This window comes from Varanus komodoensis, unplaced genomic scaffold, assembly GCF_004798865.1.
Source record: "Varanus komodoensis strain SLA01 unplaced genomic scaffold, ASM479886v1 scaffold119, whole genome shotgun sequence".
Lineage (NCBI taxonomy): Eukaryota > Metazoa > Chordata > Lepidosauria > Squamata > Varanidae > Varanus > Varanus komodoensis.
In genome coordinates, this window is record NW_025335344.1 from 479,155 (window position 1) to 499,154 (window position 20,000).

Here is a 20,000-nt window from a genome sequence, read left to right on the forward strand (position 1 = left end):
CCTTCTTCTGCGTCTTGGTGATGGCCTTCTTGGAGCCCTTCTTGGGCGCGGGCGCCGACTTGGCGGGCTCGGGCATCTCGGATGACCTCGCACGAACCACTCGGTCACAATCTACAGTGTCGCCTCAGTTGTGAAGCTCCGCTATTTATAGGCCACTTATGGAAATGAGGACTCCTAATTCCAACGCTTTTATTGGCCGCAGGAGTATTAACGTCACACTCCACAGTTGGAAGTATGCAAATAAGTAGGCTTCAAACTTTGGAATGCTATTGGATTGTACCAATACAGAGCTTCATCCAGAAATCCCTCTCCTTATTGGCTACTTATTGTATCATGTGACCATGCTTTCAAATTAACTTTCTAGTTGCCAGGGTCCTGCAAAGTGGAAAACAGTTTAATGGCTACAGTCCGGCGGGAACGCCAAACCAACAATTCAGCAGTGTCACTGTTAGAACTAAACCAAAATGTCAGAGTGGAATGTGTGGACTGAAACAAACCCTGCCTAGTGGAACAAGGAAGGCACTCAATGCCTTCAGTCAGTAAACTATTCGTAGGAACCAGACTCAGTCCTACTTGGAAATCAACGGGACCTAAATTAGTCTTGCATAAAGATCTTAGTAGGGTTAACTGGGTTCAAAGGGGAAAAAAACGATGCGCCCTATTATATTCTTGGCATTCTTTGAGAAATAAATAGATTTTATTTATTTGGGGAGGGGGTACCTATACTGGGAGAATAAGGCAAATTTTGCCTCCCTGCCTCCGTATGCAATCATTCTTAAACTCCAATAGTGATCCGCTTATATTGACAATCACGATTTTGCAGCTACAAACCTATGCCTAAGTAAGCCCCATGAAAATCGGTGGGATTTAGCTCCTGGAAAACACGGGTCTGCGGAGTTGCGTGGAGGCGATCTCCCTTAAATCCGAGTCCCTTCAGTAAGTGCTCCCTGCTCCCGGGCACGCTTACTTAGCCGCAAAGCCCCTAAAAGCTTCCCAGCTGAACTGGATCCGAATCTGCGAACCCGGATCCGAATCTTACAACCCAGTAAGTGCAGACGCCGGAGCGCGGGAGAGAAACGAGGCGGGTTTCCTGCGCGGGGCCGCATTTTCCCCCTCTTTCCCCTTTTTTTTGGAACATCCGGGCGTTTTCGGGTTTTCTTCCGGGTCCGTTGTTTGGGGGGCTTTGTGCGTGCGTTCTGCTTGGACCGAGTCCAAGCCCGGCGGCTCCGGGGCGGCGGTGCCTGTGCGGGCGCGCGTCCGCTCGGTGCGCCTGGCGCGGCGCTGCGCGGGATCCTGCGACGCGCGGCGCCCCTCGCGGCTGCCGGCGGCCAGTCCGCCCGAGGGAGCGGGCGGCCTTTTCCCCGCTTTGCTTCCCGGGCAGCCGCCGCCGACTTCCATCTTGGATTGGTGAGTGTGCCTCGCCTGGACGCGTGCAAGCGGCGGCCGCCGCCTTTGTGCCCGGGCTTGGCCCGCGGGGGCCCCGGGCGCGGCGTTCGTGCCGCCCGTAAATCAGGGAGAGCCCGCGCTGGAGGGGGCGCGGATCTATTCCAATAAAGTGCCAATAATACGACAAAGAATAATGATCACCCGTGCTGGGCTCTCTCATCACCAGCGGCTGCATTTTATATAGTGGGTATTGGGACGGCGAGGCAGTTTCTTTCTGAACTCGCCGCAGTACCAAATCTTCACGTACCGAATCTCTGTAAATCGTACAACAGCCCAGTAAGGTAGGCCAGGGTGGCTCTCAGTGCAATTCGCAGCTGGAATGGAGTGACTGTTCTCCATCTCCAAAAGAGCCAAGGCGCTTAGAAAGTAGCAGTTACAATCAGCAGCAATATTTTGCGAATCAGTTAGAATTTCTGCACGGGAAAAAGGGATCTGCCAAGCCTTTCTGAACCTCTTCAGTATGTGTGTGTTTTGGATGTTCTTCTGAAGGATTTGCCTGTAGGAGATCAGGTTGCCCCACAGTGGCTCTGCCACTCAAAGGGCCCAGTGAGCAAACCACATGCCTGTGGCAGAAATGTGTGGCTTACAGAGTCTTCCCAGGACTAGGAGATTCCTGAGGGAGGAAATGTTCCATTGAGCATGAAATGAGCGGTTTTCCTCTTTCTGTTGAGGTTGGAAAAAGCCGACGGAAGAAAGGTCTCTCAGTATTTGAAGGCTAGATCTCAAATACAGATGGGACCATATGCAATATCTTCCGAGAGAGCATAGATGCAGTTGCTCATCTTTGTTATTAAGCATCTAGTACCCATGTTGCCTTTTCCCTTACATTAATTTGCCAGGAGGAACAGTTCTGTTTCTGTTTAGTTTTTGTTCAAAAGCCACTCTAGGAGTCTTTCTGGCTGAAGCGTGCCATAAAATGACTTGCACTGAACTGGTTTTTAAACATTAATATACACCAATCCAATACTTTGGACTTTCTTCAATTCCCTTTGAGATTGCAGAATTTGGAAGTTGAATGACAGAACAACCCAGAAAGCCTCTCAGATGGAACCCTGTCTTCAAATTTATTTTTATTTTATTTATTTGTAGACTTATTTTCTGCTAAATTGGCCCGAGGGCCTTCTAAATGGATTAATGTCAATTAAACATTATAAGAATAAAAGCAACCATTAAAATGCATTGAACAAAAGAAAATAAAACAAGATGGCACACGAATTCAACCCCAAAATCCATCTGTTCCATTATAATCCGTGACTTAATATTAAGTGTGTTAATTTCGCACAGATTTATACAATTCCCAAACTGTAGGTCCTTGGTTCTAGGCCAGTGGTGGTGAACCTATGGAATGCGTGCCACAGCGGGCACGCAGAGCCTTCCCTGACGGCAGGCAAGCCAAGTCGCCCCAGCATCGCCCCAGCAGCCAAGCGTCAGATAATGGTGCACATAGGAGCCATGCGCATGCTTGGAAAGGAGTAGCGGTGCCAGGTGATGACCACACGAGCCACGACTCCTTAGCTGTGACTCGTCCGAGCTTTTGTATGGCCGGTCATTCCGCCGCCGAGGATATGTATATATATTTGCTTGGACTGGCTGTTTTCAGGTTTTATTGCAGTGTCGCTATTTTGCGATAAATAAGTGGGTTTTGGGTTGCAGTTTGAGCACACGGTCTCTGAAAGGTTCACCATCACTGGGTTAGGGTTAAAGAAACGAGGTGTCCTAGAATGATTATGATGGTTGGAATGTGTTCAGAATGGGCAGAAATGTTGAGCTGGGCAGAAAAGGCTACTCAAGGACGGCTTTTTCAAAATCGCATTATTTTCAATGGAACTTTACCCCTATGTTAGGGTTAGGGTGTGCCCCAGGGTAGGGTTAGGGTTAGAAAAACGAGGTGTCCCGGCATGGTTTTGATGGTTGGAACGTGTTCAGAATGGGCAGAAATGATGAGCAGGGCAGAAGCTACCCAAGGAAGGCTTTTTCAAAATCGCATTATTTTCAATGGAACTTTACCCCTATGCTAGGGTTAGGGTGTGCCCCAGGGTAGGGTTAGGGTTAGAAAAAGGAGGTGTCCTGGCCTGATTTTGATGGTTGGAACATGTTCAGAATGGGCAGAAATGATGAGCAGGGCAGAAGAAGCTACCCAAGGAAGGCTTTTCCAAAATCGCATTATTTTCAATGGAACTTTACCCCTATATTGGGGTTAGGGGTGTGCTCCAGGGTAGGGTTAGGCCAGTGGTGGCGATCCTATGGCACGTGTGCCACCGCGGGCATTCAGAGCCCTCTCTGTCAGCCACAGCATTGCCCCAGCAGCCAAGCTTTGGATACCAGTGCACAAAGGGGCCATGCGCCTGCTCGGAAAGGAGTCGTGGCACCAGGTGATGACATCACGAGCCACGACTCATTAGCTGCGGCTCGTCCAAGCTTTCACATGATGAATCAGTACACTGCCAAGGATAAATATATATATTTGCTTGGACTGTCTGTGAGTTGTTTTTTTCTAAACATAACCTCCGTTTTCAAGTTTTATTGCAGTGTTGGCACTTTGCGATAAATAAGTGTGTTTTGGGTTACAGTTCGGGCACTTGGTCTCTAAAATGTTTGCCATCACTGTTCTAGGCTACTGGGGGAAGGAGAAGTCACAAATAGGATGACCCTATGCAACTGTAATCAAAAGTAAGCCCCACTGAGTGCAATTATCCAGGTTATTATTTTTCAAAGTTAGCAGGCCAAAACTATTATCATGCAGAAACAGTAAATGGTCTTGCTATTCTTATGCAGATATTCTTAGTTTGCATAGCTTCAGGAAGATTAAAAACATATTGTCAGTGCTTACAGATCGCTGAAATCCATTCCCGTGCTGATTGTATCCCTGCCAGAAAATTCCAGCCAGAACAATGCTTTAGAAGTCTACATCTGGCACTTTCACTTCGGGTTATGAAGTCACCCCAGAAGCGACACTTGTTGGAGATCTTTGAGAGGAGATGAAGATTAACATGACCAGTAGCCCTTAAGAATTTTCAAGAAGCTGTTGATGAATCTTTACAGCATGCAATTCATACTTCACAGCCAATTCAGTTGCATAGGTTTGTGTACACAAGGCCAGGAAGGTCTGTACATTGACAGATAGTGTTGCACAGTGGTTAGAGCATTAGACTGAAACTCCAGAAGACTAGGTTCTAGTCCTCACCTGGCCATGATGCTCATTGTATGATTTTGGACCAGTCACTGATCCTAAACCTAACCTACCTCACAAGGTTGTCAGGATAACATAGAGAGAAGGAGGATGACTGCAAGCTGCCTTGGGTTCCTCACAAGAGGAAGAAAGCAGGATATATTTGCAGTGCAAAAATTAAAGCACAATCGCTCAGCATAGGATAAGTTTGAAGTCTGTGCTACCACTCAGTGTTAAGCCCTAATGTGTCTTTTGGAGCAAAAATTAATATAAGACCCAGTCTTATATTAATTTTTGCTCCAAATAGGTATGAATATTTAAATAAGTATGAATATTTTAAAATACCCAGCATATATTTATTTATTTTTTGATTTATATCCTGCTTTTTTCCTACATTGGCCCCAAGAGCTTCTCCAAAGTGGAATCTGAAAGAGGGTTGGAACTCTGGTTTTACGGGGTATTAAATGCCTAGGTTTGGGGTGGGACTGTTTGGCTTCCAGAGGGATGCAGGCAGAGGGACGGAAAGTGAGACCTCTTGTTATTTGCCACCCCCTGCAGGACTCTCATGCCATGATGCCTAGGCGTGGCCGGGGAAAACGAGCCCAGCTTGCTGCTTACAACAGGAAGTCCGCTCATTTGCAGGATTCTCCTTTCCCCGGCACAGCCGAGGAGAGCGGTTCCCAGGGGCCTTTTCCCATGGTGACGGAACCGGCGACCACGTTGCAGCCGGCCATGAAGGAGGAGGAGGAGTCCTGCCAGTCGACGGTGCACGATCTGTTCTCCTACCTGAAGGAGAAGGAAGAGGAGGAGGAGGAGGAGCCGCCGGAGCTGCGCACCTTCCCGTCAACGCCCACGACGTCCGCCCAGGCGGTTGCGAAGCAGCCCTGCCCTTCCGGGGTGCACGAAATGCTTTCCTACTTGAAGAAGGAGGAGGAGGACGATGACGAGGCTCCGGAGATCATTTCGCTGTCCCCGTCTCATATCCTGCCTCCGCCGGCCGCTGCTCCCACCTACGTGTCCCCCGTGGGCGTGGGCAGAGCCGTCCACCCCGCGGGAATGGAGATGCTGCATTTCTTCAGCCCCATGGCGCACGTCCCGGCCCATGCGTCCTCTCACTCCAAGCGGGGGCGCGACCGGGACGCCCTGGCAGGGGACGCCGCGCCGCCCCCGGTGCCCAAGAAGACCACCTCCGCCGTCTGGGACTACTTCACCCTGGACCCGAGGGAGCCCTGCGTGGCCGTCTGCAGCACCTGCCAGAAGCGGGTGAGGCGGGGCAAGGACGGCGGCACCCGGCCGGGCACGACGGCGCTGCACAAGCACCTGAAGGTCCACCACGGCCTCCACTTGCCAGGCGTCGCGGTGGTGCCGCCCTCGCCGCTGATGCCGCTGAAGGAGAGGTCCCACGGCGCCCCCGCGGTGATCGCGGAGCCGGCCACGCCGGCCTTCCAGCTGGCCCGGCAGGAGCGGAGCCAGCCCTACTACCCGCCCACCCACCCGACAGCCGTCCAGCTGGCCTCCGACACGGCCTGGATGCTGGCCGTGGACATGCAGCCCTTCTCCTACGTGGAGAGCGAAGGCTTCCTGCGGCTGATGGCCACCGCCCAGCCCCGTTGGAAGGTGCCCGGCCGCACCTTCTTCGCCACCAAGGCGGTCCCCGAGCTCTCCAAGGTGGTGTCCCGGGCCGTCCGCCAGGTCGTGGCCTGCAGCGTGGGCCGCACGGTCCACATCTCCATCGACACGTGGGCCACCCGGCCCGTGGCCACCTACCTCTCCGTGACGGGCCACTGGGTGGCGGACTTCTCGGGCGGGCTGTCCCGGAGGCACGCCACCCTGTCCGTGTGCGCCTTCGAGGGGCCCTGCTCGCCCGAGGACATCTGCCACAAGCTGCGGGAGGTCCTGCAGGACTGGCTGCACGACCTGAAGACGGGGGGCGTGGTCTCCGACGACGGGGCCAACGCCGCCAAGGCCGTGCGGGAGCTGCGGCTGAAGCACCTCCCCTGCCTCGCCCGCTGCCTGCGGCTGGTGACCAAGGCGTTCCTGGCCGCCGACGCGCAGGTCAACCGGCTGCTGAAGACCTCGCGGTGGATCTGCGGCCGCTACAACCGCTCCGCCGCCTCCCGCCGCCGGCTGCTGGAGGCCCAAGCCAACCTGGGCCTGCACCAGTCCTTGGGGCCAGAGGCCCGATCCCGGTCCAACTCCACCTTGCGGATGCTGGAGTCGCTTTACCAGCAGCGCCAGGCGGTCGGGGTGATGCTGGAGGAGGAGGAGGAGCAAGTCTCCCACCTGCACCTGACCCCGCCCGACTGGAAGGCCATGAAGAGCTTGCTGGAGATCCTCAAGCCCTTCGAGGACGCCGCCGCCCTGGTCACCCGCCCCGAGGCAACGCTCTGCCAGGCTCTGCCCCTGCTGTGGTTCCTGGAGGAGCAGCTCCGGGCGCTGCGGACCCGGTACTACCAGGAGAACAACAACACGGCCGCCCACCTCACCACCCAGGCCCTGGACTGCCTGGAGGCCAGCAGCCAGCTGCGCGTCATGAAGGGGAGCATGATCTACCGGGTGGCCGCCTTCCTCGACCCCCGCTTCAGGGACATCACGACCATGAAGCTGGGCGGCGCGGACATGAGCGACGCCGCCGAGCTCAAGGAGCACATCCTGGACTTGGCCACCAGGTCCTACGTGCCCCCCGGGCCGGACACGGAGTTCCCACCCGTCGGGCACTCGTCGCCCCAGCAGGCCCTGGGCTCCAGCAGCCCCCCGGGCTCGGCCGCCTGGCAGTTCACCATGAAGCGCTGGCGGTCGATCACCAAAAGCGACCCCGTGACGGGGCTGGCCACGGAAGGGGGCGCCGCCGCAGCCCTCCGGGAGGTGGAGGAGTACCTCCACGACAACGTGGACCACATCGGGGAGAACGCCGACCCGATGCTGTACTGGCAAGGGAAGATGGGGGTCTGGCCGGCCCTCTTCAAGGTGGCTGTCTTCCACTTCGGGTGCCCGCCCACCGCCGTGCGTTCCGAGGAGCTCTCCGGCGGTTCCAGTGCCGCCAGCGCCGAGGGCGACCGCCGCAGGAACCTCTCCCCGGCCAACGTGAAGATGTTCTCGTTCATACGGAGGAACCGCCACCTCATTCCCCAGGACTGGAGGCTCTCGCTCGGGGACCTGTCTGCCTCCCAGAGCGCCATGGGGCCGAGGGAGGACTTGGACGGCGAGGAGGAAGACGAGCTCCTGAGAGTGGACGAGGAGCACGAGGAGGACTGAGGAACCCCGCGAGCTGGGGGCTTGCTCTGGTCAGCCGGTCGGCTTGTACATACTTGTTCGTTGTTGTCTGACGTGGTCGTGATCGTGTCCGGGCTGGGGAAGCAGTGTCACCGTGGCCACCGTTGGGAGCCTCATTCTTGGGCTGTGAGGATGCGGAAGTTGTTTCTGGAACCGTCTCCTTTTCAGGGATGTAGGGTTACACAAGAGGAGTAGCAACTGAGGCTTCTCTCTGTCCTGCGTCCAGCTTTAAAAAAGAAAAACCAAGACTGGCTTTGCGATCAGAGCTGGTCCTGGACTAGTTTGTATCCTGCTGCCTCGGTGGAAGGATGGGATGCCTAGCAACCTTCCTTCTTCCCCTCACCTCCCGTTCCTCGTTTTTAAATTTATTCTGAATAGGCGCACACTGCCCCCTTTGCTATTAAAAGCCTCAAGGTGGCATATTGCAGTTCAAGACAGGATTGCGTAGTGGTGAGAGTGTTGGACTGGGGAGCTGGGAGATCCAGGTTCGAGTCCCCACTTGGCCACACAGAGCACTATTAAAAAAAAAATAACGAATGCAGCAACAAAGCCCTTTGAAAAACCGAGCATGCTAAAAATAGAAACAGTGAAACACGTGTTTAAAGGGGCTAATGTGAAAAGACGCTTCTGCTCACGGAGTCAGGAGAAGTCCGCAGGCCACAGTTTGAGAGGGTCCCAGTGTGTGTCTCCCAACGGACGCTGTGGATAAACGTGCTCTCCAGAGAGCCCCTGAACGGCCGATGTCAGAAGGTGGCAAGGCTGCCCACCAGGTAGCCGGCTCTTGAGCTGTTCAGGGGATTTGAGGTTTGGGAGCATCACCTTGAAGTAAGCATTTGGCAACTAGCGTGGGTCTTTTAGGGTGGGCATCATATGGTCCCAGTACCGTGCTCCAGACATAATGTGCTTGGAGGGATGCTCCCCAGGGTCCGTAGATGCAGGCAGTCGGTCCCAAGAGGAGGAAGAGGTCCAAGGAAGAGCAAGTCCGACGACCCTTTTCTTAGGTGACAAAAGCAGTTTCTCGAAAGAAGACGAGTGTGGCCCTCCTTCTGCCATTTGCCTTTCCCACCCCGCAAATGTGCAAGAATGCGAGAATGTCGCCACTCCAGACTTAGTTCTCCCCATCCCTTTCAAATGTGCCGGAATTTCTTGCAGAACTTTTGGTCCAGTGCTGTCGTGTTATAGAATTGGTGTTGTAACTCAAGAGTTGGCCTATCCGACTTGCTTTGTGTGTAGACGGAATCTAGCGATCCTTTAATTTGTCTAGGGTTCCCCTTCCATCCCACCATCTCAAAGAGAATTATTTTATATTGGAGCTGGCTTAACCAAGACAGATTCACCCAATTTGTATGGTGGCCCATCAGGGAAAGAATATAAAAAGGAGCACATCACTGTAACGAGGAAATATTTCGTCAGGATGGCATAGTCACTGATTTTAAAAAATCATGGATCAGGTTGGTATAAATAATATCGGATGAACACATGAAGTTTTTCAAGCATGTGACAATTTCGGCAGCCTCAAAATTCAAAGCAACTTGATGTATCTCTACCATGAACAAACATTTAAGTGCCTCTATGCCAGTTGCACTATGGATGTAATTTTTTCTTCTGCAATTATCTAATAGTATCTTAATTTCCAATATGAATATTCAAATTGTCCTAAAATCTCAGCCAAACAAATATGTAACAGAGGTGTCACCTGAAAAGACGATGGCAATGTAGAGTTAACAATAATAAAAGATTATCATAAGCAATAATTAGAATTTTAAAAGCATACAAAACAAACATCAAGAGTTCTTCAGTAAAATATACATACCATTTTTTAAAAAATAACCGTGTCCTCATATCAAAATAATCAGACCATAAAAATCTCTGCTTATCTTCACTCCCAGGAAAATAATTAAGGGAAATGTTGGGAGACTGAAAAGTTTAGGCCGAAAATAAAACATGGAAATAAAATCACAAATCATTAAAGAAGTCTCCCCGTGTAAGCACTAATCCACCCAGTCTCCAGCGCAGGAACGCTTAAGAGCTCCAGTGCTAAACAGGTAGCCAGTCAGCCTAGGTGCGCTTTCTTCTGTCAGTTTCTGTTTCTTCTTGTTGTAAAGTCATGGCAGATCAAGGCCAGGAGACGGCGGTTATTTCTATGGACGGCCGGTTCTACGTGAGTGGCTCCTCCTGCTCACCGCGAAGCCACTGGGCAGCCATCTCAGAGGGACGGCTTGACTTGGAGGCCGGCACTGGGCAGGGGATTGAACCCAGGGCCCCTCTGGCCCCTCCCGACTCTTCTATGATCGCTTTCTTCTTTCAGGTTTTTCCTGATGATGCCATGATCCCAACACTGCAGTGACAAAGACGTGTTTGCAGAATTGGTTACTCTTCCATCCCTTTCAAGCAGAAGCCCCCTCGAGGCCGGATTTTGTCACTGGCTTTAGGAAGTCACTTGTATAAAACTCAGCCAAGGTTACCTGTTTTTCTCGGTAATGGAGCAATTTAAGGGTGTTCTGCGGAAGCCTCCTATGCTAATGCTTGCATTTATTTGAATAGCAGCAAATGCAGGTTTAAAGCTCACATTTTTCCTTTTTTTCCAGGCTGTGGATACAAACTGATGTATCCAGTGGTGTCATTCCTTCAGTGGGAGGGAACCGCTGGTGGAATGGATTTCCATCTTTCCTCTGCATATATCCTTGATCTGCCCTGGGGGATGAGAGATTTTCTGGAACAGACTCTTAGGGTAGAACAGTGTCCATGCAGAAATCTTCCTTATCCTATTCCCCCTGGATACTGAGGGGGGTGGGAGGATGTGGGGACAGAGAACAGATACCAGGCTGAAATCCTTTATATGAAGAACAGAAGCTGAAATCCTTTATATGAAGGTTCCCAACCATGGCTAAACCAAAATTAACTTACAGAGAGCATTTTGGATCCTGGATCCAATTTTCCTATCAGAAAACTACTTGATTGTATGTAATTGTGGATGCTTTATTCAAGAAAGAGTTTTCTTGGCTGAAAGATATTATAATGATCCATTTCCCTTTTATTTCCAAGGGGGGACCTTCACTGCATTCTTTTTGGACTTAGTCCAATGAGAGGCAGGCTTCAGTCCTCAATATTGTTGGACTACTGAGGAAGACCTGTTTATGATTAAAAAGCAATTGGTGTCTTCGTGTTCAGGGCAAAATTCTATCCATGTTTAGACTGGAGTAAAGGCCTACAATCCCCAACATCCCCTGTAGGACCTTTCTTTTTTCTTTAACAAGCATGCTTGTTCTTTTAAAGATCCATTAAGGTCAGTTGCTTTTAATTTTTGAGCTCATGGGAGCTGTTATAAATACTCAGTGGAAATGTGTAAGTGGCAGCTTCCAACACTGCGATTCAGTGATTTACTCCCTTAGAGCCATCCGGGCTTCAGCAAAGTTCCAGGGAAACCACGCTGCAAATATCGAATGACGTTGCAGAGCCAATAAGCCGGGTCTGGCTCGGTGGGCCACCATTCAATCTGCCAGATTTGCCCATTGGGTGGATTTTGTGTGTGAGACCCGATTTGTATGGACTCCTCTTTTATCTTCGTGAATGAGAGACCTCGGGTTGGAGCCAGAATTTGTCCTCCTGCAGGCGGAAAGGTTCCACTCCATCAGTATCCTTTCTTGTTCCTCCCCCTACTCCACTGCTCACCTGTTCATCGGGGTCTTGCAGGTGTTGTGAAGTATTTTCAAAGGGCTGGAGGTGTGCTTTTTCGTAGAAGGAAAGTCCACTCTGACCACCCCAGTTGTACGCTCCAAGTCTATTTGGTCTGATGTTTCTGTCTCGGGAAATGGTATTCATAGGAAGAAAGAGCTGTCTAAAATAAAGGAACCTCTGTCTTTTCTGGGGGCTTAGCCTAATTATAATTGGATATTTTGAAACATTTGTAAGCTGCATTTTAACTACTCTTCTGAGCCATTGAAATGAAATCAGTATGAAGGAAGCGACTTCAATAAATGTTTCTTAGATCAAGCAAAATGCATATTACAGACGTGTTTATTACCTCTTTTAAAAGAAGAAAATTCCACACTTGCTTCTAGCCACTTGAGAGGTGTTTTTTGTCCGTGCTGGATTTCATTACTTGTTGGAGAATACTTCTCCCCAGAGACCGATCTCTAATGATTACATTAAACCTGAACAAATTGTTTTAATGAGATTTCATGGGCTATAGACAGATCGTAACATTTGAGTCCCTGGAGTAAGTTTAATACACCTAAGATGACTACCATACTTCTATTTTATATGCAGAATCCCTCTAGCTATACTTAGCAATTCCTTCCAAAAATATAATTCCCTGTTTTGAGAAATTTTCTGGGGTCCCCTTCCGCCATCTGTGTCCTTGAAAAAGCTGCAGGTTTCCATCAAGTAGCCTGGAATACACACCTGAAACTGGCACAAGAAGGAAACTTGAGTAGTATAATTAAAAAACTTAATATTCTTTTTTGGGGTGGCAGGGGGAGAAATCCAGGCAACTCTTGATGTATCTGAAGAACTCTGATCCACAAAACTCTTCCACAGTAATACCTTTTTGTAGTTAAGGTACTGTAAAATAGTTTATGGGGATTGGGAGCTGTTAAGGCACAATCTCGTGCAAATATAGCCAGGAAAGGCGGCTACAGTTTCCAGCTGGGCAGGGTGGGAGCTGTGGACCATTTTTCTGTCTAAATTTACACAGGATCGCACACCGAAGTCAAGAAGAATTGGAGCAACTTCCCTAAGAGGAAAGTTTACAGTCTCGGAATTGGTGAATAAGGGGAGACCTTTAAAATTATACCTGGTGTGGAGAGGGATAGCTTTTTCTCCCTCTCTCGTAATACCAGTGATTCGTGGGAAACTGAAATAAGATTTCTGTTCTAATGCATCTGATCACTAGAAAAATCAGGTATTTGTATGGCTGCTTTTGAAAAGCATCCTCCAAAAATAAGATTACAGATGTACAGAGATCCTGGCACATTGCTTTCGATATAATCCTTAAACACTGCAAAGTGCCGAGGCTTCACACTAAGTACCCAGAAAAGAAAAGGCATCTCTACTTTTTTTTTTCCTGGTCATCACGCCCACTTATTTGGTCCCATTTTCCTCCCCCATCCCGCCCCCCAGCAGTGATGAAATTGACAGACACGGTCCAAATTCGTGAGTGCAGTGTGAAACCGCGGTTACAAATATATCTGTCATTAAGTCCCTTTCAACTCAGTGAGTTGGACCCACTGAGATGCATCCAAGTCAGTGGGTTTTAAAAACGATCAGTCACGACTAACTTGTCCTCATTCCAACCCAAATGAATATTAAGCTGAAATTCTACCTGAGAACGACCCCATTAACTCACTATGTTGGGGTAACACTGCTATTACTGTGCTATATATCATGGGATCTTATATTTACGTTTTTCTGTGGCTTTGCAGAATTTTAATTCTGGTCAGGAAGAATGAAGTGTCAAGCAGAGTGGCGCAGCGGAAGCGTGCTGGGCCCATAACCCAGAGGTCGATGGATCGAAACCATCCTCTGCTAATCTGTTTTAGAAAATAAAATTTAGCTAACAGGGCAAAACGGAACGGGAGAATGTTCGCGCCTTGGTGTTATTCTTTTGAATTTGTGTTAAAAACACGAGCGATCGGATAGAATACAAATGTAATGGAATGCATGGATTACTTGGTTCGCGAACAAAAGGAATGAAGCGCTGCAAAGAATTAAAAACCAGATTCCAGGCGGAAGAAAAAAAACTCAGGGGACTAGCAGAGGATGGTTTCGATCCATCGACCTCTGGGTTATGGGCCCAGCACGCTTCCGCTGCGCCACTCTGCTTCTCTGGTTTTTATCTCTATTGTATGAAGAAAAGAGATGCCGCTTCCGCTTTGCTAGTTTGCAAGGACGAAAGCTGCGGATGAAACAGGGAAGCTGTCACGAATGTAATCGGGGGCTACCCACAGGCAAGAGCCGGCTCCTTTAACCTAGCGACTTCCAAGTTTCATCACTACAGTCTAAGGCAAGATCGGCAGGATTAAAGGCATTAGAAAAAAATCATCTTTATTCCAAGGCACGTACGCTGCTTGGGCATTTAATCCCCGAGGTTAACCTTTCTTGAAAACAAGCAACGGGAATGCGGTCCCTCCATTCTCTTTCTGGGCTGCCTGTTACGTGGTTAGGAGAACGAACATTTAGAAAGAATATGCTTAGGACGGTATTTTTGTATCTGGTTTGCGAGGCGTAGGTTTGTTCCGTCCGAGCATGCGTAGGATTATGACCTCAATTAGCGGAAAATAGCACCCCCTATAGAAATAGTGCGAGCTCAAGCGGACTCCGGGGGATGGTGGACGGGAAGGCACGGAGGAATGTTGTCCATGGGGATGGACACGACTTCGCAACCAACAATACAAATATTGAATTTACGAGACTTCGAGTATTGCTCGAGGGCGTATTAGTATTAACATACGTTCTTCTACCCACACCAACTAGCCAGTTTACTCCTTATATTACTCCTTTTCTTAGAAAAGACAAGTAAGTGAAGGGCTCTTTCTCGGATAACGTGGGTGGCCCTAAAAAGGACCTTTTTGCTACTTCAGATCAGGCAGGGTCGGGTCGGCCGCTCAGCCGCCGAAGCCGTAGAGGGTGCGGCCCTGGCGCTTGAGCGCGTACACCACGTCCATGGCGGTGACGGTCTTGCGCTTGGCGTGCTCGGTGTAGGTCACGGCGTCGCGGATCACGTTCTCCAGGAAGACCTTGAGCACGCCGCGCGTCTCCTCGTAGATCAGCCCCGAGATGCGCTTCACGCCGCCGCGGCGCGCCAGGCGGCGGATGGCGGGCTTGGTGATGCCCTGGATGTTGTCGCGCAGCACCTTGCGGTGCCGCTTCGCGCCGCCCTTGCCCAGCCCTTTGCCTCCTTTCCCGCGCCCGGACATGCTTGCAACTCGTCTGCTTGGAAAACCAGAAACTGTGCCCCGAAGAGCTCAGCGGGCATCTTATATAGCCAAGTGTCCGACCAGAGAGAAAACTAAGGGGTGGAGTTGCCGCTCAACAGTTCTGGCGGGCTGAGTTCTATCCAATTAGAGGAGGCGGCCTAGTTTCAAACAAGCCAATCGAGAAGCTTTCTGTTCTTTCGAAAGTTGGCGCCTTCGTCGCCCGCCCGCCCGCCTGCCCGCCTGCTTAGAAAAAGGGAGTACAAAGCTGGCTCTTGCTACGTCCTTTTCCTACGTTATTTGAATGGCTTTAACCTTGGTAGCGACTTGCAAAATTAGCAACAGCACACACACTATTTTAACTAATTTCAAAAGTAATTTTCTTACAAGTCAATTAATATAGGACTTGTGGCAGCTGTTAAAACAAAGCACTCCTTTTAGAAAAACTGGAATTTGGAGCACAGAAAACAGAATAAGGTGGGCATTACAGTGCAGAACCAAAATGCTCACTAATATTCCGTGCTATGATTGTGTTCTCTTCTTCCATTTTAATGCATTTCATACAAAGGCAACAACTTTCTTGATTAACACACCAATAAAAATTAAGTGTGCATTCCCCATTGGTAAAAAGTTTTCAGCAATTTGAGATGGGTTAGGTGGGTGGATATACAGATGGGACTTTTAATTGATGCATGAAGCAATATTTACAAAATGCCTGAAAATGTTCTTTCTCAGGTTTCCAGTGAATTCACCCAGCATATAGATGCTGTGATAAACATCTTAACATCTTAGCTAGTGTCTGCCATGCACTAGAAAAAAGATGACAATACTATACCTTTTTCATGTAGACCATAGATGTTAACTAGAGATCAATTTTAATTTTTCAGGCCCCAAGAAACTTTAATCAAAGGGTGGTGAAAAGCAGGCAAAGAATGAAAAGAAAACCTTCAATGGTACTTCTGGTTTGAATATTGTATGCATGCAGTGCATGCATGTATCATATGTATGTATATGTATCATCTAAGTATGTATCATAGATGTGACTAGACTTTTACGGTATGTGTGGAATGTTATGCTTCAGTACGTGGGCTTTGTTTTCTTTATATTGATTCTTTATTTGATTTGCCTTTCTACCAAAAATGTTACTTGGGCTGCTAATGATAATGAGATCAAAGTGATCAATCAATTGATCAATAAAAGAATACATCAAAAGCATAAAACAACTAACCAGTTAAAAAGCCCTTCATCAGCAAGTGAGCTAAAGACATGCTAGATATTCTGAATAAAATATCTTTATTCTTTGCAGCTCCTGGTGTAGCAACAGCAGAGGAAGATCCAGCAAGGCCCAGAATCTGTGAGCAGCCAAGAAAATTCTTTCATGCATTTCTGACAAATATGTTTTAGATGGCAGTAGGATTGACAGAAGAGTCATCTTAGGAGATCCAATGATCTAAGCAGAGATGGCAGTATTTCACATAGCCAGGTCCCAAGCAGTCGCTGTCAAGTTGTCTCCAAATTATGGCAAATTAATGAAAGCCCCCCAAAAGTACTATCCATGATGCCCCTGCTTGGCCTTCCTTTCCTTTTTCTGCCTTTGACTTTCCCCAGATAGTCCTGCCTTCTCATGATGTGTCAGAAGCATGACAGCCTCAGTTTTATCTTTTTTGCTTCTAGGTTGATTAAATCAAGTTCTGGATTGATTTAATCTAGCACTCAGTTGTCTATCACTGCAGGGTATTCACAAGACTGACCTTGAGCAGCCTATCTTGAACAGGTCCATTTTCTTCCTGCCAGCGGCACACCCACACACAGTGATCACAATTAAAACAGTGTGGATCATCCTGGCCTTGGTCTCCAGTGAAACATCCTTACATTTGATTATCTTTTCTAGTTCCTTCATTGTTGCCCTTTCAAGTCTCTGTCTTCTTTGAATTTCTTGGCTTCAGTCTCCTTTTGACTTGATGACTGAGTCAAGGTATACAAAATCTTTCACTGTTTTGATTTCTTCATGTTGACAGTGAATTCTGTAACTCTTCTGCAGTCCTGAGTTTTGTTTTCTCAATATTCAACTGCAGTCCTGCTTTTACGCTTTCTTCTTTCATCTTTGGTCCCAAGGCAAATATGGTTTCATAAGATCACTGAACAGTGCCAAGAAACAGACTGGTAACCTGTGAGGCAGTTTCTACCAAGGAATCACATGCGGTGTGTAACTATTTAAGTTTTTATTTAGATTTATATCCCACTTCTTCCTTTTGACAAACTGAAAGTGGCTTACATCGCTCTCCTCTCCCCTCTCAATCTTACTCCCACAACAACAGCCCTGTGAGGTAGGTTGGGCTGAAAGTTTGTGACTGTCCCAGAGTCACCCACTTGGCTCATGGCCAAGCAGGGACTAGAACACGGATTTCCTGAGTCCCAGTCCCACACCTTTAACAATCACATCACAAGAGCTCTCCTAGCCCTAGTCAACCATCTGAGGCAGCTGCAATGTTTGAACTTTTCAGCAGCAACTCTAACTGAAACTCATCACAGTGGTCCAAATGGGATGTACTAAAGTAGCTTCACCATGACAAGATCATGGCTGGCACATTAGACTCACTAAGTACACTCCTGAACACAAGCGAAAATGGGCATCAGATTCAGGGCTGAATCAGGGGGCCAAAGAGTCACCTTACGTCTTCAGGGACTGTGTAGCTGCCTCGAACACAGGCTGAATTCCTGTTCCATATTCAGACTTTCAACCAACCAGGTGCCCCAGCCTGGATCAGTTTGATTTACCCTCATCCACTCTATTGATGTAACATCATCACACTTTGATGAAAAATGAAAGCAGTTTCTTGTGGTCATGAAAGGAGAGCGGAGTTGGGTGTCAGTCTGCAAACTGATAAGAATTAAGCGTCTGTTCTAGAATTTCCTAAATACAAGCAGTATGGGGCTTAAGTACCTCACAGATTAACGTGTAACAGCATGTTTTAAGATTTTAAGAATACAGACATTTCAACTTCTTTGTCCAGAAACTGTTTTAAACAGTGGGAGCACAAAACATACCCACCCAGGAAGTTTATCATGCAAGATGTATGAAGACATGCTGGCATAATTTCTGGAATTTTGCCAATGTATTGCAGTGAGGAAAAGATACCCTAATTGAAAATTATTTACTGTTATGACCCAGCCAATTCATTTAACATACATCTTCAAATTGTCTATTTTAAGAGTAGGACCGAGAACATAAAAATAACTTGTAATAGGTTTTTCTAGCAACTTAAAGCTCTTTTACTGAGAGGGTAGGTGGCTCTTAAAAGAGCCTTTGTTTTTCTTCGCGATTCTAAGTTTACTTGGAGCTGGTGTACTTGGTGACGGCCTTGGTGCCCTCGGAGACGGCGTGCTTGGCCAGCTCGCCGGGCAGCAGGAGGCGCACGGCCGTCTGGATCTCGCGCGAGGTGATGGTGGAGCGCTTGTTGTAGTGCGCCAGGCGCGACGCCTCGGCCGCGATGCGCTCGAAGATGTCGTTGACGAAGGAGTTCATGATGCTCATGGCCTTGGAGGAGATGCCGGTGTCCGGGTGCACCTGCTTCAGCACCTTGTACACGTAGATGGAGTAGCTCTCCTTGCGGCTCTTCTTGCGCTTCTTGTCGCCCTTCTTCTGCGTCTTGGTGATGGCCTTCTTGGAGCCCTTCTTGGGCACGGGCGCCGACTTGGCTGGCTCGGGCATGGCGAGGCTCTGCTAGCGCTAAGCGGAAGAAGACACAAAACCAAATGCTGGCGCGCAATGCGCGGCTCTTCGATTTATACAGCGAGCGCGGCCAGAGGCGCTCAACCCTCCGCTTCGCTATTGGTCCGTTCAGGCGACGAGGGGAAGCACGGCAGCTTTCCGGAAAGCCACCCAATCATCACAGGGGATGGCGTCGCGCCTTGTGTTTTCATTGGGTGCGACGGGAAGCCGCGTCGCCATTGGGCGCCGCGGCGCCTTTCCCTCTCCAGCCAATAAGAATCGCCGGGCTGAATCTCGGGGTGGAAATAAAAGGGCTCGGGTCGCCTTTGGCGGAAACATTTCTCTCGGCGCTGAGCGTTTGTGAGCCGTCTCCAAGCAGCGCAATGTCCGGACGCGGCAAGCAGGGCGGCAAGGCGCGGGCCAAGGCGAAGACGCGCTCGTCGCGGGCCGGGCTGCAGTTCCCCGTGGGCCGCGTGCACCGCCTGCTGCGCAAGGGCAACTACGCGGAGCGCGTGGGCGCCGGCGCGCCCGTCTACCTGGCCGCCGTGCTCGAGTACCTGACGGCCGAGATCCTGGAGCTGGCCGGCAACGCGGCGCGCGACAACAAGAAGACGCGCATCATCCCGCGCCACCTGCAGCTCGCCATCCGCAACGACGAGGAGCTCAACAAGCTGCTGGGCAAGGTCACCATCGCGCAGGGCGGCGTCCTGCCCAACATCCAGGCCGTCCTGCTGCCCAAGAAGACCGAGAGCCACAAAGCCAAGGCCAAGTAAGCGCCTCCAGGTATTTTGGAGAAGCGCCTCGCGACTTCAGAACCCAAAGGCTCTTTTAAGAGCCACCCACAATTTCAGAAAAGAGCCGATTCGGTCATGCCCGTTCCCTGGAACTTTGAGATCAACTAGTATTTTGGCTTATAAAGGCATGTCTTAAGGCCTCCTGGAAAACGTGAAGCCCCACTTTGAGATTTTTTTCTGTGTGCCTATATTAACATCCATTGACTCGCTAAAACGTGCACTTGTTATTCCAGTTTCAATTACATGGTTTTCTGAGTGTAGACAGGGAGTATCTACAGTAGGTTTCCATAACAGATGTTGGTGGCGTGGTGCTCTGTATATTTTAGAGGAAAAAGTCCTGGGACTTTTCCTGCCTAGCTATGTACAGCATTGCTACCACACGCCACAAAGCGGAAGCTAACTGGGCACAGAGAAGGCACGCTGGCAACCTGTGTTCCCGGGCAGTTCGAGCTCAGCGGGTTTCTAAAAAAACTTGATTTCTTTGCAGCTCTCTTTTTTCCTTGGACTAAGTCTGGCTGAGATCAAGCTTAAGTAGGTGTAAGATTGAGGACTTGCCATTATGTCTTTCCGCTAATTTTGCAATGTAAATTTGGTACGCGCTTCTCAGAGCTTTGCACAACGTCTACGATACACATATGACTGACAAGAAGACACGGTGACCACAACGCAGCCCGCTCGCGCAACAATTAAGC

At 49.4% G+C, this 20,000-nt stretch overlaps 3 protein-coding genes and 2 non-coding genes across 5 annotated transcripts in view; 2 read left to right on the top strand and 3 right to left on the bottom strand.

The window, feature by feature from the left end:
- LOC123018927 (histone H2B 1/2/3/4/6-like) overlaps positions 1-18,558 on the bottom strand; it is a 19,639-nt gene extending 1,081 nt beyond the window's left edge. Inside the window, exons 1-2 of the mRNA XM_044421404.1 lie at positions 18,136-18,558; positions 1,023-1,029 (exon numbers count right to left, since the gene is read on the bottom strand). Of these exons, the coding sequence (XP_044277339.1) occupies positions 1,028-1,029; positions 18,136-18,514 (381 nt within the window). The 5' untranslated portion in view covers positions 18,515-18,558 and the 3' untranslated portion in view covers positions 1,023-1,027. The remainder of the gene's footprint in view (positions 1-1,022; positions 1,030-18,135) is intronic.
- On the top strand, positions 13,346-13,417 carry TRNAM-CAU. The gene has a single exon. It is a non-coding gene; the product is annotated as a tRNA-Met (tRNA).
- TRNAM-CAU lies at positions 13,640-13,711 on the bottom strand. Its single transcript has one exon. It is a non-coding gene; the product is annotated as a tRNA-Met (tRNA).
- Positions 14,271-14,805, bottom strand: LOC123018928 (histone H4). The gene has a single exon (XM_044421405.1). The coding sequence runs from the start codon at positions 14,803-14,805 to the stop codon at positions 14,494-14,496; it is 312 nt and encodes a 103-aa protein (XP_044277340.1). The 3' UTR covers positions 14,271-14,493.
- A 325-nt stretch (positions 18,559-18,883) lies between the features above and the next one.
- LOC123018939 (histone H2A-IV) overlaps positions 18,884-20,000 on the top strand; it is a 2,324-nt gene continuing 1,207 nt past the window's right edge. The window contains exon 1 of the mRNA XM_044421430.1: positions 18,884-20,000. This exon is cut by the window's right edge and continues 1,207 nt beyond it. Coding sequence (XP_044277365.1) covers positions 18,898-19,287 — 390 coding nt within the window. The 5' untranslated portion in view covers positions 18,884-18,897 and the 3' untranslated portion in view covers positions 19,288-20,000.